The 14,787-nt window shown below is 57.3% G+C and overlaps 2 protein-coding genes across 4 annotated transcripts; one reads left to right on the forward strand and one right to left on the reverse strand.

Annotated features, from left to right (window-relative positions):
- The first annotated feature begins 323 nt into the window (after window positions 1–323).
- NRL (neural retina leucine zipper) lies at window positions 324–4,825 on the forward strand. The gene is made up of 3 exons (XM_037129376.2): window positions 324–513; window positions 2,163–2,570; window positions 3,466–4,825. The coding sequence occupies exons 2-3, from the start codon at window positions 2,190–2,192 to the stop codon at window positions 3,796–3,798; spliced, it is 714 nt and encodes a 237-aa protein (XP_036985271.2). The 5' UTR covers window positions 324–513; window positions 2,163–2,189; the 3' UTR covers window positions 3,799–4,825.
- Window positions 4,826–6,235: 1,410 nt separating this feature from the next.
- On the reverse strand, window positions 6,236–12,872 carry CPNE6 (copine 6). Of its 3 annotated transcripts, none has more exons than XM_037129466.2 (17): window positions 12,423–12,872; window positions 11,421–11,592; window positions 10,817–10,996; window positions 10,410–10,484; window positions 10,163–10,237; window positions 9,948–10,031; window positions 9,769–9,858; window positions 9,315–9,419; window positions 8,997–9,083; window positions 8,713–8,772; window positions 8,317–8,450; window positions 8,183–8,237; window positions 8,041–8,092; window positions 7,561–7,694; window positions 7,188–7,424; window positions 6,804–6,999; window positions 6,236–6,703 (listed from the first exon to the last, which is right to left on the reverse strand). In XM_037129466.2, the coding sequence occupies exons 1-16, from the start codon at window positions 12,461–12,463 to the stop codon at window positions 6,862–6,864; spliced, it is 1,719 nt and encodes a 572-aa protein (XP_036985361.2). In that variant the 5' UTR covers window positions 12,464–12,872; the 3' UTR covers window positions 6,236–6,703; window positions 6,804–6,861. The 3 variants fall into 3 exon arrangements, with proteins under 3 accessions (XP_036985361.2, XP_036985362.1, XP_053510871.1); XM_037129467.2 differs by lacking the exon at window positions 12,423–12,872 and adding an exon at window positions 11,721–12,092; XM_053654896.1 differs by lacking the exon at window positions 9,769–9,858.
- Between the last annotated feature and the right edge of the window lie 1,915 nt (window positions 12,873–14,787).

Genomic DNA, 14,787 nt, shown 5'->3' on the forward strand with positions numbered 1-14,787 from the left:
AACAGTCCAGGTGAGAGTGGGTTTGGGAGAGCTTGCACTCCCCCAAAACAATGGCAAGGGGCTGCAGAGCCTGGGAGTGCGAAGGCACTGGGAGCTTGTCTGGCTCTCTTTTCAGCCCCACACGTTCAGTGGTTGAGTGCTGAGGGCTGTGTTCACATGAGGGTGGTGGTCCGTACCAGGGAGCTGAGTACATGTGAGTCAGCATCAGTGAGGAGCTTTGTCAGGGAAGATGTCTTCTTCCCTTCCTTGAGAAGAGGCATACTTGTCCTCTCCTCTTGTTCCCCCCACCCCACCCCGCCCCCAGGCCAATGAGATAGGCAAATGATCTCCTTACCTCATTGGCTGAAGGCCTAAGGACCACAGATGACCTCAGAGAGCTATCCCTTTAAGAGCGCCCTGTGGGCTCTGTGCCCACAGCCCCTTGTTCTGAGTTTGAAGGCACCAGGCTCCATGGGGCCTCCAGCCTCTGGGGAAGCTGTGTCTGCCTGGCTCTGACTCTCTGCTATCCCTTAAGTGAGTATGCCCTGGGCCTTCCTGGGTGCTGGGCCTCTGACCTAGAGCCCCCTCCCCCAATACCAGCCGTCTGCTCTCTGTTGTCTGTTTTCTTCGGGAATCCTCACTCTTCTGTGCCCTGCCCCACTCCCACCTGTACTGGCTTTATGTCCCTCACTGCTCTTACATCAGAGAGATAAACAAGACTCCTCACTTATCTCTTCATCTAATTCTGTGTGGACACCTCAGTGTCTCACCATCTTCTCCATGCCAAGGACCAGTTCCTTCAGTCTGTGTCTTTGTTTCTATCTCCTCTGTCCTCTCAAGGGTGAGGAGTTCGATAGGGCAACACCCTTCCCTGGGACAGGAGGAGAGGCCTTGTCTTTCCTCCTGCCTCTTTGGGCAGAGCCTGAGGGTCTGAGATATGATTGGAAAGGGGGATACCTAGGTTTGGGCATCAAGATAGAGCCAAACTCTAAGCTTTGGGGATGAGCACTCCCTGCATTGTCCCTTCTGGGGCTTCGGGTGCAGTTGCTGGAACTGGGACCTGAGCTAGGGTTTGGGGCTTCCAGACTGGGAAGACTCTTTGAGGTCATCTAGCCAGAGATTCCTCAGGTGAGTACCTGCTCCGTGGTTGGTAACAGGGAGGAGAGTTCCCGGCGATGGAAGTTTGAGTTTGGTACTCTGTGAAGTTGGACAGATAATACACTGAAGGACTGCTTAGATTAATATGCTGCTGGTTTTGTGAATGTGCAGGAGGTGGGGATGGGAGGCAGCGTTTCTCAAGGTTTCCTGAGCACACACCTTTCCTCAGGTGTCTCTTGCTTAGTGTTTCACAGATGATTCTTTGGGGAATGATAAAGTCTAACTCCCTTCATTGAACGGAAGGGGAAACTGGGTCCAGAAAGGGGAAGGGAATCTGCTTAAGATCAGACAACACAGGGGGTTCTGAATGCAAGGAGGAAAACCAGTCTTGCACAGTTTCCTGTGGAGAGGTTGACCTTGAGGAAAGAAGGTCACCACTCTCCTGATCTGATTGCTCTCTTTAAAACTGATTGTAGGATCTTTCTTTTTTCCTTGCAAAGTCTCTCACTCCTATAAAAGGAATTCATTGGTTGATTACCATAGAACAGATGTGCAGTAAGGATCTTCTATATGCAAGGCATTGTCTTGGGTGCTCTGAGAAAAGGAGAGGTATAATAGCATGTTATCCTTAGACATATTAAAATTCATAGCATACATTCTTCCCATTGTCCAAAAATATACACATTCTCTGTCACAGTTAATTAAACAAAATTTTTTAATTGCTTAGAAATGGAATGATGCCTCTTGAGATGACAGAGTATCTCAGGGTGTTCCAACATTAGAGTTGGAACACTGCCATAGTCCTCCTGTTTTTCATAGATCTGAGGTACCTGTGGGGCTAGAGGCTCTGCTATCCTCTTCCTCACTCAGGGTTTTAAGCTACTTGCCCCCAGTCAGGAGGCCCCACCACCTGGAAAGTTGGCCCCCAGCCTGGAGGTTTTATGCAGGGAATAGGGCTGCACCATCACTCCTGCTTTCCAGAATTAGGCCTCCAGGGCACTTGGGCTTTGGGGGAGCAGGTGTGGTGAAGAAGATTGGCAGATGGCCTGCAGGGCTCCAAGTTTCCTCTTCTTTTTTTTTTGCAGGTGTGTCCCTCCCAACCCAGCCCCAGAATGGCACTGCCTCCCAGCCCCTTGGCCATGGAATATGTCAATGACTTTGACTTAATGAAGTTCGAGGTAAAGAGGGAACCTTCAGAGGGGCCATCTGGCCCCCTCACAGCCTCGCTGGGCTCCACACCTTACAGCTCAGTGCCTCCTTCACCCACCTTCAGTGAGCCAGGCATGGTGGGGGCCCCTGAGGGATCCCGGCCAGGCCTTGAGGAGCTGTACTGGATGGCCACCCTGCAGCAGCAGCTGGAGGCTGGGGAGGCGCTGGGGCTGAGTCCTGAGGAGGCAGTGGAGCTGCTGCAGAGTCAGAGCCCAGTCCCCGTTGAGGGGCCCCACGGCTACTACCCAGGGAGCCCAGAGGAGCCGGGAGCCCAGCATATCCAGGTGAGTGATCAGTGAGCTGGTTCCGAGAGGAGGCAGGGTGAGGGAAAGAGTTCCCGGGCAGGAAAAGAGACAGAGGGCAGGAGAAGGGAAGAAGGGCCCTTGAAAGAAATCACATAGAGAAAACAACGTTCTACCCCCGCCCCTCCTTCTTTTTTCAAATGGAGAGAAATGAATATGCTAACCCAGGAGGAAGAGGGAGAAGGCTAGAAGAGGACAGAAAAAAGAGAGTTGAGAATTAAAAAGCGTAGGGGAGCAGGTGATGACAGGGTGATAGATCAATAGATGTGCCATGTGTGGAAAACAGGGAAAGAGTTGCGCTTGGATAGAGTGGAGTTAAAACTATGGGAACGATAATGAGGTTGGCCTTTTCAAGACTTCGTGCTTCTCCAGCCCCCAACCTTCTCAGAAAGGATTGGGATTCATCCTATTAATTACAGACACAGATGGGGGTGTTGAAGGTATTAGGATGTAATCCAAATCCTTTGAGGGTCACAGGGTTGTGGCTTTCAGGACAGGAGAGCCAGGTGCGTTGGAAAGGCGGGGTTTATGTGGGCGCTGGTCTACCGGAGACATTTGGGTCTGGAGCAGGATGTATCTGGGGGTGTTCGGGTGCGGGACTAGCTCTCGGGACAGTGGGAGGTGGGCGGGGCCTGCAGCGCGGGGCGGGTCCTGAGGGGCGGGAGTCCCAGGGCAAAGGCCTGGGTGACCGGAAAGTGTTGAAACCTGGGGCGGGGTCGCGACTGGGAGATGAAGTCGGTAGAAAGGTGAGCGTTCCGGTCCAGTTGAGAGCCGGAGGCGGGGCCTTCCCAGGGGGCGGGGCCAGCGTAGCTTGGAACCGGAGTGAGGAGCGGGCGGGAGCCAGTCCTGACCCGGTCTCTATCTGCTCCCTCTGCAGCTAGCCGAGCGTTTTTCCGACGCGGCGCTGGTGTCGATGTCTGTGCGGGAGTTAAACCGACAGCTGCGGGGCTGCGGGCGCGACGAGGCGCTGCGGCTGAAGCAGAGGCGCCGCACGCTGAAGAACCGCGGGTACGCGCAGGCCTGTCGGTCCAAGAGGCTGCAGCAGCGGCGCGGGCTGGAGGCAGAGCGCGCCCGCCTGGCCGCCCAGCTGGACGCGCTGCGGGCCGAGGTGGCCCGCCTGGCCAGGGAGCGTGACCTCTACAAGGCTCGTTGTGACAGACTGTCCTCCAGCGGCCTTGGGTCCGGGGACCACTCCCACTTCTTCATTTGAGCCGCTGGGGGCCGCGGAGTGGTGGAAGAGGTGGGTGGGAGGCGTCGTCTGGAAGGCAGCTGTACCATTCGCTAGGTGGTTACTGAGCACCTTCTGGTGCCAGACACTCCTTTGTATGACCACAGCAATATTCCCAAATTTCCTGGGCCCTCAAGGCATGTTCCGAAGTTAGGTGATGGTCATTTTCTGAGAGAGGGTTTCCCCGCCCCTCAGGCAAGCCATACAGAAACCCACCACCTTCTGCCCACATCCACATGACTAGGATACTGAGATCTGCAGGAACCAGTGCCAGGCACTGTTTATGTGTGTGTGTGTGTGTCGGGGGGGGGGGGCGTGGATGATGGTTGGGTGACAGTGTGTGGGAGGTGAGGGAGTGGTGCTGCTTCCCCCTCAGTTTAGATTTTAATTCAAGGCTTTCGACATGTAGTGCAATTAGCAATAAGGCTGTATTTCCATTCTGTAACCTCCCCACTTAGGACTATTGCATTTTCAAGATTCTAATTTCCAGTAACTAGGAACTTTATCCAAGAGGCTTTCCTTCTACCCAACCCAGTGGCCTCTGGGGCCCAGAGTTGCAAAGCCCTGCGGAGCTCTGGGGGTGGTTAGTGAGGGCTGGGAGAGAACTGTGGGCAGGAGTCTGGAGACCTGGGTGCTAGTCCCAGCTCTGCCACAAGATACCTCTGTCATCTTGAGCAAATTGTTTGCTCCCTGGGGCTTGGTTACCTCATCTAAACCTCATTTGGACTGGATGATTTCTGACACCTCTCCAGTTCTGGCATCTCCTTAGTGTGGGAATCCAATGGTCTCCCCAAGACAACCTCACCAAAGGGATTTCCTGTCCTGCTCCAGCTTCCTGGCTGCAGCCTTGGCAGTGATGAGCCCAGGCTGCCTTGACCTCCAGACCTACATAAGGTAATCCTACTAATTTCTGCCTTTCTGAGGCTGAGGTGAGACTTTCCCCAGCATGACAAGGAGCTGAGAGAACACAGCTTTTGTGAATTAAACTTGAAGTCTGGGCAGAACTTTATGCTAAAGTGTTCGTTTTTTTATACTTGCTCCAGACTTGTGTGTGTGTGTGTGTGAGAGAGAGAGAGAGAAAGAAAGAAAGAAACTGGGAAGCCCCCTAACTGGGTTGACTGGTGCCTTTCCGTTCTGGAGGCCTAATGAAAATGGGGTGGAGGGGTGGAGATTGGGCCAGATGGCGACTCCCCCTCCCACCGCCACTGGACAGAAGCCCAGGAGCATCAGTGACAGGGCCAGGCCTGTTTATAGCTATCCTGAGGCCTTACAGTTGCCATGGAAATCCAGCCCTCTGCTTTAGCAGCCTATGGTGGGAGTGGGTGGGGAATCTGGGCAGATCAGAGGCATTGAACTGGGAGCAGCAACCTCATCAGATACTCTAAGGGACATAATAAATGGGAGAGTCAATCGGGTGTGGGAGAAGAGGCTCCCATATGTCTCTCTTCCTTTCTGGCCCCTCTAGCCACCCCCTCTCCAGCTGCTCCTTCCCATTCCAGTTCTCGTCCCTTCCTTCCCCTCCTCTGGCCCAGGCTTGTTCCTCCTCCACTCAGGAGCCTGCAGTGGAAGGCCTCTCTTCCATCGCCCTACCCCTGAGGATTTCTTTCTCTTCTCCTTTCCTTTTCCCACCACTGGCTATTGGCCATTGGCTATTGACTACTGGCTACTCGCTCTGGCTGTGGCTGGCTCCTGGCACCTTTAGCCTCTCCTGCATCCCCTTCCACACACATCACTGAAGGGAGAGGCTGGGACAGGGAGGACCCCTTTGGGAGCCCAGCTCTTGTTTCCTCACTCTGGATCTCATGAGGGTCTCATCTGCTCTTTGGAGCTGCAATTCAGACCCACCACTGTTCTTGCACATTTTACTTGGTTGGGCCTGAGGCACACACACACACACACACACACACACACACAGAGGTAGAGACTCCCATCCGCAGGTACCTGCACTCATACACACGATCAGGCTACAGGTAAATACTGCATCACAAGATGATGGTCACCCAGATACATCCCACACAGAAGTAGCACGCTAGTGATTAAGAGTGTGAGCACGTTAGTCAGATGGGCCCGGGCTCAAGTTCCAGGCTACCGCTTCTTCTTTGGCTAAACAATATATGCTGCTATTGTTAATGTTATTAAGTACACAGCTGGACTTCCTGAACCATTAAGGCCACACCCACAGAGCATCAGGGATGTGCAGTGCATGAACACACACGCACACATTTACACACCAGGAAAAACAGGCAGCGCAGACTTAAACGCCCCCTTTACACCCCCTTTGTATTCACAATTCACTAGCAGACCCGCTGCCCTCCTTCAGTCCCACCCCCACACACCCCTTCTGGGCCCCACCCCACAGCTGTGTGGGGGCTGGAGTTCAGCCCTTGGGGACTCAGCTGGGCTTCTCTGGAGACAGCTGTAAAAAGGCATTAGCCTGCTCCTTTGACAGCCCCTTATTACGTCCCCCACCCAGTGATTAACCCCCAAGGTGCCTGGTCCCCTGGGGTTAGGAGATGAGGATCAGGGTTCCTCAGATCTCACTGGTAAATAGTGGGGGTGAAATTAGAGGCATCTGGCTGTCTGATGAGCTCTGGCCCAGCGTTTGAAAGGTGCTGGCCTTCATTTCTTAATGGTGTGGACACTACAGACGGTTCAATGGGCATCTGAGACATGATGGGTAGAGGCTGAGGTGCTAGGAGTGGTTCCCTTTATTAATGGCCGGAAAGTCAGGATCACTGAGGAGTCATTGAGGGGCCACTAGGCTGACAGCTATGGGGCCTGGAGAGATGGGGCAGGGCTCTCCACTCGCTTCCAGGATTCAGGGGGCACAGCTGATCCAAGAGGGAGAGGCAATGATCACTGGAGTCACAAGGTTCAGGACAGGCACCTGGGAGAGGGTGGGATCGTCATAAGCAACCCCCTCTATAACCACAACCGGCCAAAATGGGCTCCACCAAGCCCCAGCTTGCACCCCTTAGTGTCCATACCTTTGGGCCCTCAGGACTCACTGAGAGGCTGAGGGAGTGTAGGTCCGGTGGGAAGCAGTCACGGGCTAGGGCTGGGGGTTGTGGCCGGCGTGCAGGGCCTGGGCACCCCAGGGCTGATCCCTTGGCTGGCGTAGTACTCCACCACCTGCCGGGGCACCTCGGCCAGGACGCACTTAGCCAGCGCAGAGGGTGCGGCCTGCGGGGGGGCCCGTGGTCGTGGTTAGGCATCCGAACGCACGGGGCGGGGTTGGGTGGGCGTGGCTTCGGAATGGCCAGCTGGGCTCCTGAGTCCTTCTCAGGACACCGACCCAGTGGGAGAAACAGGTCAGATTCAGGGGTATGAGGAGCTGAGCAGCCCTGTTGGGTGAGGGCGTAGGGACTTACATCCTTGAAGTCTCGGAAGGGCACGAACTGGACGATGTCTCGTGCCGCGGGCACCCCTCGGGGACAGCGCAAGGGACCGTCGTCACCATCTAGCAGCCGCATGTCAGTGAAGTCTGCATTGCCCACACCCACGATGATGATGGACATGGGCAGGCGGGAAGCACGCACGATGGCAGTGCGGGTCTCAGCCATGTCGCTCACCACGCCATCTGTGAGCACCAGCAGCACCGAGTACTTCTGAGGGCAGGTGGAGAGAAGGAAGGGTAGGCTCTGTATGCAAGGGCCTTGGCACCCACTTCAGGCCCAGGCCCTGGCCCAGGCCCCACTCAAGGACACCTGGGCAGAAACCCGGTTGCCTGCTTCCTCTCCTCACCGTGGCTTGGCCAGTGCTCTGCTCCCGCTGGGCTGGCCCCGCCACGCGGTTGATGATGGGGGCCACGTTGGTGGGGCCATAGAGCTGGATCTGGGGCAGGCATCGACGGTAGGCGGCGATGACCCCTGAGATCTCTGTGGGCAGAGGTGAGGCTGTCAGAGGTTAGCAGAGAGCCCTTCTTGACACCCCTTAAAGCAAGGAGGTGTCCTGCCCCATCCCTCACTAGTTCCTCAGTAAGTAGGAGGGTTGGATGGTCCAGGCACTGGGGCATGTGGATGCTAGATGCTGGGCCAGAGTCTGGAAGCCTTACCAAAGGAAGACAGGCGCTGGATGGGTAAAGGGGCAGGGAGCTGGGCCCGTGGGAATGCAGTCTGTGTCCTGGCATGGGGTGCAGGGAGTGTGCAGTAGCTGTATGGGAAGTGTGGAGGGCTGGGGGAACTGGGCGGAGGTCAGGCTGCCAGTGGGAACCTTCCCTCTTACCTTCACATTCAGGATTTTCGGGCTCAAAGTTGATAGCAAAGTCATGGGACACCTGTGAGGATAGGGCGAGAACAGCAAGGAGACTGCTTCTTTCTGTCTCACTCCCCCACCATCTCCTTCCTTTTCTTGGCACCCAGCCTACCTCAAAGTTGGGAGGGATTCGAGCCCCAAAGCCAAACGCTGGGAACCGCTTATCACTGGGGAGAAGAAAAGGCTGTAGGGCCCACTGCGCAAGGCCTCCCTGCCTGTCTCCCCATCCCTGCCCCCCACCTCTACCTGTCATAGTCTTGGCAGATGCCTCCCACTGCACGCAGGGCCTGCAGGTAGTGGTTGGGCTGGCGGGGGCTGAGGCAGTGTAGGGACTGGCTGCTCCTTGGGTCCCCGTTGGAGGCTGTGAAGTCAATGGCCACCTGGTAGTGATGGGAAAAGGGACTTGTTCCATCCTTGAGAACCAACAGAGAGGCTAGGCCAGAGCTCGTGTCTGTAGGGGACTAAGGTGAATCTGGGTGAGCCCACAGGCAGCATCCTCATGGGGTGGGGTGAGGGGGTACCAGGCGACAATGCTAAGGTCATGAGAGTACTGAGTAGGGCAGAGAGGATTCTGGGCTCCTTCTGTTCACTATGAGCTTAGCCCTTTCCTCTTGCCTATGTCCCCACCCCTTGGGCCTTTACCGTGAAGCTGATCTGGCAGCCACCCATGATGTAATCCAGGAAGGTGTGCACCTTTTCCACCTGATGGAAGCAGGAGAGGTAAGGTGAAGGGATGGTCCTTTGAGGAGGGAGCTAGGTGGGGCTCTGTGGGGGGAGTGGAGGAACTAGATAGAGTTTTTGAGGTTGAAGCTGGTGGTGATATAGGGCAAGGGTTTTCCGTTCCCAGAAGCAAGGGGAGAGCTGAATGTGAGGTCGCAGTGGGGCTCAGGCCTGGGGCAGGGCTTGAGGCTGGCACCGGGATTTACCGTGCACTGGGCCAGCACTATGGTCCCCGAGCTCTTGTAGTTCTTCTTCTTGTCCCGATACTTGGGGTTGATGCAGTCCCACTGCCTCTAGACCCCCACATACCCCAACAGCCCAGGTCACGATTCCATCAGACGACCCCTCATTCCCCTTCCAGCAGAGTCACCCAGAGCAAGGCCTCCACGGCCCAGTCCTTAGTCTGAGCCTGGGAGCCTTTCTACACTCCGCAACTCCCATCACACACAGTGGCCTCTTCAGTGTCACCCCCAGGATTTTCCCAGGGATCTTGGGGGGGCCTTCTGGGGGGATCTTTGTGACACCTCTTGTCCAGGATTTGCTGTTCCTTCCTGCATCTCCTGGAAGGTGCTGGTGAACTCTCCAATGAAGTCATGTTTCCCACTTGAGTCATAGTCATACACCAGGAACTGCGAAGGTAGGGGGCAGTCAGGGTCAGGGAGGTTCAGTGGGTTCCTGGGGCAGGGGCAGGGGCTCAGGGAGGGGGCAGCTAACAGTTTCTAGGCCCCAAAAGAGGAACTCGACCTGCCCAGAGAGGCCATCTGCTGAGACTGTGTTCTTTGGCTCAGTCTGGCAGGGGTTTGGCTTCTGATAAAAGGCACACAGGAGGGACATTGCACTGTGACCGTTTCTTTGCCCCACAGTGGGAAGATCTTATCTCATGGGGGAGGGGGAGGGAGCTGGCTACACTCAGCGGGGAAGGCCTCAAACACAGGCTGGGTGCTTCAGTAGGCTGCCCTTGCTTGGAGTGCGCGTCACCTTGAGAGGCCGGTGGATGTCACAGCTGCACAGAGAGTGCAGGGACAGGCGGAACGGCTCCCAGCTGGGGCTCAGGTTGTTCTTTACCACCTTGGAGAGGCACAAGAGACGGTCATCTCCTCTCTAGGTTTCCCTACTCTGCTCTTCCTCCCTTCTTTCCCAGACCCCCAGGCACCCACCTCGGTCCTCCAGACCAGCTGCTCACTCTGGTCCTCATTGGTCTTATAGATCTCCATGAAAGGGTCAGACTTGCTGAACAGATCCTGGGGACATGGCGGGAAAGGCCCATGAGGCTGGTGAGGTGTGCAGGGGGAGATGGCTAGCACCGAGAAGGGAGCAGTGCTGGGACCCTGGGGCTTGTCTTGAGTAGGGGCCTGGGCTCTGGGGTTTCAACCTTGTTGTCCAGCTTGTGGGCTCTGAAGGTGAGCTGCACGTAGTCGTTGGTGCCAGACACCTCCTCGGCCACAATCTGCAAGGGGAGCACAAGTGGCAGCACTCCCCCCTCCCGCCTCCCACGAGGGCCGCCCTGTGCCATTTCCCTTAAGTGGGACCCAGTCCTGGGCATGATGATGTCACCATGGGTGTCCATGCGGGGGCCTTGGATGCCCTGCCCAAGGGCGAGTACGGGTGACCTTGCCTACCGTGATGGTGGACCTGCCCGCAGGCTTCCCATTCTTCAGCAGCAATGGCTTAGTGACCTTGGTTTGTGACACAATCTGGGGATGGAGGTGAAGGGAGACCCAGCTGTGAGGCCCCACCTGCCTTGGCCAAGGCTAATAAGGGACAGAGGTGATGAGTGCCAGTTGGGCTAGGATTGCGCTTCATTTCTACAGCAGCCTTAAGGTAGGCACTGTGACCCCCTCCTGTTCAGATGAGGAAACTAAGACTCTGACAGGTTAAGTCTCTTGTCCGAGGCGATGCAGACAGTGAATGGCGGAGATGGGGCCCAAGCCCAAAATGAACTACTACCTCCGGAGCTCATGCCCTCTGTTATTTTGGATTTCCGGGGTAGAAGCTGATGGGGGTGGGGCAGGTTGGGAATGCAGACCTGGCCCAAGGTGCACTCTGTAGAGCCAAGGAAGGTGTCGCTGCTGGGGCTGGTGGCTCCGTCCTCGGCGTCAAACACGTGGAACTGCAGGGGCTGCTTTTCCTCAAAAAAGTACTCGAGGGCCAGCACCCGGGAGAAGACGGGGCTGGAGCAGGAGCGCAGCACCTCCGTGCGCTCCACCTGTGACAGGGAGGCCAGGGCCCTCTGGGAACCCAGGTACTCTTCCCAGCCCCGGACCACCCATCATGCCAGCTTCCCTTGGGCTTGCGCAACCCCAGCGACTAGCTCTTCCCCCCCTTCGAATGAACCCCTGGGCTCAGGGGGCCGCCAGCTCACTGGACTATCAGCTGTCCGGGGCTCTCATAAGGCTCCTGGGAGCAGCGCCACTGTCTGTGGGACCCTCTCAGGACCCGCTGGAATGCTGGGCTTTAGACGTTGTGGAAAAGTTTGTGTTTGCAGTGATGCCACATCCTTCTCAAGGTTACCCACACAGGCTGGAAGAGGCCCCTGGGGGTCCTCACATTCCCTTGTGAGGTTCTGTTGCCCCCACCTGGCCCCCTTCCTTCCCAGCCAGGAGGTCAGTGAAGGAAAGACCCCCTCTCACCTCCACCCACTGCTCCTCAGAGTAGAGCTTGAGCAGCACACAAGGGTGGGGCTTGGTGAGTGTGTCTCGGTCCAACAGGCCATGGCAGGATACCCGAAGCTCCACCCGAGAGGCCCCCAGTGTCATGGCTGAGGGCTCAGGCACCCATTCCATCTCAGGGTTCGACATGTCTCTGTGGGGACAGAGCGGATAGTGTGGACACTGGGAAGGGAACACATACCGGGGAAGGGAGTCTATCTCCCGGGAGCCTGGGCCCCACCCTCCCTTCCCCTGCTTGCCGAGACCCTGGACCTCACGGACCTCCTGTTTCCTCCGCCCTCTCCGGGCTTGGCCTCCCCTGAAGCTCTGAGCAGGGAGGACAGAGGCCTTGAGCCTCCCACGCCTGCAGGGCCCTGCACTTCTGTCACCCCTTCCGGCCTAGTGTGCCCGGACGGGGCTGGGCAGGGCTAGGGGCAGGGGGTGGGGTTGCTGGCAGCCTCGGCTCCTAGGCCATCGATTGATCCACACTTTTATCCGCCTCAGCACCTTCTGCTATTTCCCAGCTGATGTTTGAGCCAGTGCTGCACTCAGCCTTGGCAGGAGGGAGGTGAACTGAAGCAAGGGGGTGGGGAAAGGGGTGGACTGGCCCTGGAGGTCTAAAGAGGATGGGTCTCAGGAATGGAGCCGTGGTGGGCAGAGGGAGGCAGGGCGGAAGGTACCCTGGCGCCTGTCCCTGTTTACCTCCCCGCACTCACCTTCCAGCTGGCTGGCTGACGGGGAGGGAGGGACGGTGGGCTCTGGGAGTTAGAGGCAGAGCCCTGTCCCTGCTGAAAGCTCCTCCAGGCTCCTGGCAGGGGCTCCCACTATGACAACTCTCGCTTTCCTTCCCACCCCACCCTGTTCTCACACTTCTTGGCAGCACTAGCACTGTCTCTTAGCGACGAGGTTTTGGGGGAGCTGCGCCCCCTCCATGCTGTCTGTGGGACGCACGCACGCCACCCTCCCCCAGCAGTGGCACCAAACCTCGGGCAGCAGCAGGCAGGGGCACGCCGGCCCGAGTTCATGGCCGGTCAGTTCATCTATCTGTGTCTGTCCACGTCTCAGGGTGAGGCTGTCTGATTTCCTGTCCTGCTTCTCCCAGCGAGTGTGCATTGGTGTGACTGTGCCCACCCTGTGTGTCTGTCCCCTAGCCTTGTGTCTGTCTCCAGGAGGGTGTGACAGTTCCTGTAGGTACCTCCCTCTGAACTGGGACCCTTCTCTGGCTTCGGACCCCTTCCCCACAGCATGTGACTTTCTGGGTCTGTGAGGGAGGGTCCGGGTTGCCAGGGACGCTGCCTTCCAGCCCCAGTCTCCGGTTCTGGTAGGTCCCCCGAGATGGGCAAGGACGTGCAGTAGTGAGGGGGTCTGGCAGGACCGGAGACTTCTCTGGGGGCTGGGGGAGATGTTGTTACAGAGGCTGGATCGGGCTGGGCTGGGCAGGGCTGGGCTGGGCTAGGGAGGAAGGGGAGGCTCACCTGGGCTCTAGCTGCGGGGGTCCTCTCTCCGGTTCTGGCCCTGGCCCCGACTCCCTTGCTGCTCCAGCCGCTGGCGCCAGCTCCGGCTCTAGCTCTGCTGCTATTTATGGGGCCTGGATGGGGAGGGGGGGCGGCAGCACCAGCTCCCCCCACCCCCTGCAGAGAACAGTTGGGAGGGAGAAGAGAGAAGGGGCAGGGCCACTGTCTGGGAGGGAGCCACAGAAATGGGGGAGGAGGATGGGCTGGGGGCGGCTCAGAGGCAGGACCCCCCACAGACACAGTGACACACATCTTCCCCTTCACACCACACCCACACCCAGCTTCACAGAGATGCACATGTCGTGGCTGTGCATGCGCGCACACACATTCACACTGGGAACGATGGAGACACGCACCCACGACTCACAGGCTCACACATATCTTGACACGCACAGATGCCAACACATAAACTCTCCGTGACACCACGACAGTTATAGCCCTACAGATGTACACAGGGAAGCACGCCCCGCCTCACAACACTCCCCACATCATTCTAGTGACGGATATTTGCACGTATACAAGAACACTGGGCTGTGTTGTCACACACACACACACACACTCCACCGCACCAACCCAAATACAACAGAATGGAGATCTTCACAAAACTGTGCTGAACCTCATAGCTCTCAGACTGAGGTTCCGTGTCCCAGGCACCTATGAGCAGGGGGATGCAAGGACATGGACACAATTGTTTAGGGGCACAGTCTCACGTCCTGGTCACACAACAACCCCTGAAGATGGCTGCCCAGCGGGGAAATGTGGACTGATTCTTAAGGACTGATTGTGGAGGCATCTTTGTAGTGCCCACAGTTCACCCTCTGCCCTGAGATCCCTCCCGGGAGGGGCCAAGTCATGCACAGATCTGGGAAAACAAGACATTAGTCATTCCCTAGTGAGACCGGGGGAAGCGAGCCATTGCTCCGGAGCTGCACGCGCCATGTGAAGACATTCAGGTACACGGTGGTCTGGGGTGAGTGCTCAGAACGTCTTCACCCTCCGTCCCCTAAGCGGCTCATGTATTAAGGCGGCAGCCATTCACCGAGCAGCTCCTGGGCGCCAGGCGTTGCGCCCGGGGCTGGGGCTGTCCGGGTGATTGCGATGGCCCCCGCCCCTGGGGAGGTGGGCAGGACAGAACAACAGGCCCACAGGCAGAGATGGTAAACCAACCAGTACACGGGGCGGTAAGTGTGTCAGGGGCAAAGGCACAGACCTATCCAGGATGCAGTGGGCCGCAGAGAGGGAGGGCTCAATTCGGATGAGTGGGGGTGAGGCACCAGGAAGGGCTTCATGGAGGAAGAGGCTCTTGAGCGGGTCTTGAAGGCTGAGCTGGTATTTGGTGGTACACCCGTGGGAAATAATTAATTTAATTGTTGATCTTCTCACACTGCAGACACTTCTGTTCACCTTCAGGACACTTTACTAGTGAGATTTCTGACTATTGATGGTGACCCCAGGATGGCACACCATTTAATTCCACCATTAGTGAGGCTGCCTGTGTGTAAACGCACACACACAGCTCTCCAGTGTCCTCCTGGTACCCTGGAGTCAGCCTTCCATCCCACCATACCCGGCAAAGTCGGGCAGACACACACGGGTGTCCGTGCCTGTCACACTGGCTCCTTCTGCAGCCAGCTCAGCTCAGATCCCATACACGGTACCCACAGGGGCTTGGGGACCTCTCAGTCCCCTCCCACCTGTCCCTCACTTCCCTGGTCTCTCCCTCTCTGCTCAGAGCTCCAGCCCCAACCCTGTGAGGTGTCCCTCACTTGTCCCCACTGAGACCAAGCACTGAGGGGGAAGACGGTGGGCTGCGGGGCCAGTGAATGGGGGAAGAC

The sequence above is a fragment of the Artibeus jamaicensis genome, unplaced genomic scaffold, assembly GCF_021234435.1.
Source record: "Artibeus jamaicensis isolate MK-2021 breed Jamaican fruit bat unplaced genomic scaffold, CSHL_Jam_final contig_887, whole genome shotgun sequence".
NCBI classification, from domain to species: Eukaryota; Metazoa; Chordata; class Mammalia; order Chiroptera; family Phyllostomidae; genus Artibeus; species Artibeus jamaicensis.

Excerpts from the sequence above, each read along its gene's own strand:
- CPNE6 (XM_037129466.2), bottom strand. The coding sequence starts at position 12,463 with ATGAACTCGGGCCGGCGTGCCCCTGCCTGCTGCTGCCCGAG. Across the intron at positions 9,084-9,314 it reads CAGCAAATCCTGGACAAGAG|AGGCAGTGGGACTGCATCAA; the intron begins GTGTCACAAAGA and ends GTGGGGGTCTAG. Across the intron at positions 8,451-8,712 it reads GCTGCCAGATCAGCTTCACG|GTGGCCATTGACTTCACAGC; the intron begins GTAAAGGCCCAA and ends CATCACTACCAG.
- NRL (XM_037129376.2), top strand. The coding sequence starts at position 2,190 with ATGGCACTGCCTCCCAGCCCCTTGGCCATGGAATATGTCAATGACTTT. Across the intron at positions 2,571-3,465 it reads CGGGAGCCCAGCATATCCAG|CTAGCCGAGCGTTTTTCCGA; the intron begins GTGAGTGATCAG and ends CTCCCTCTGCAG.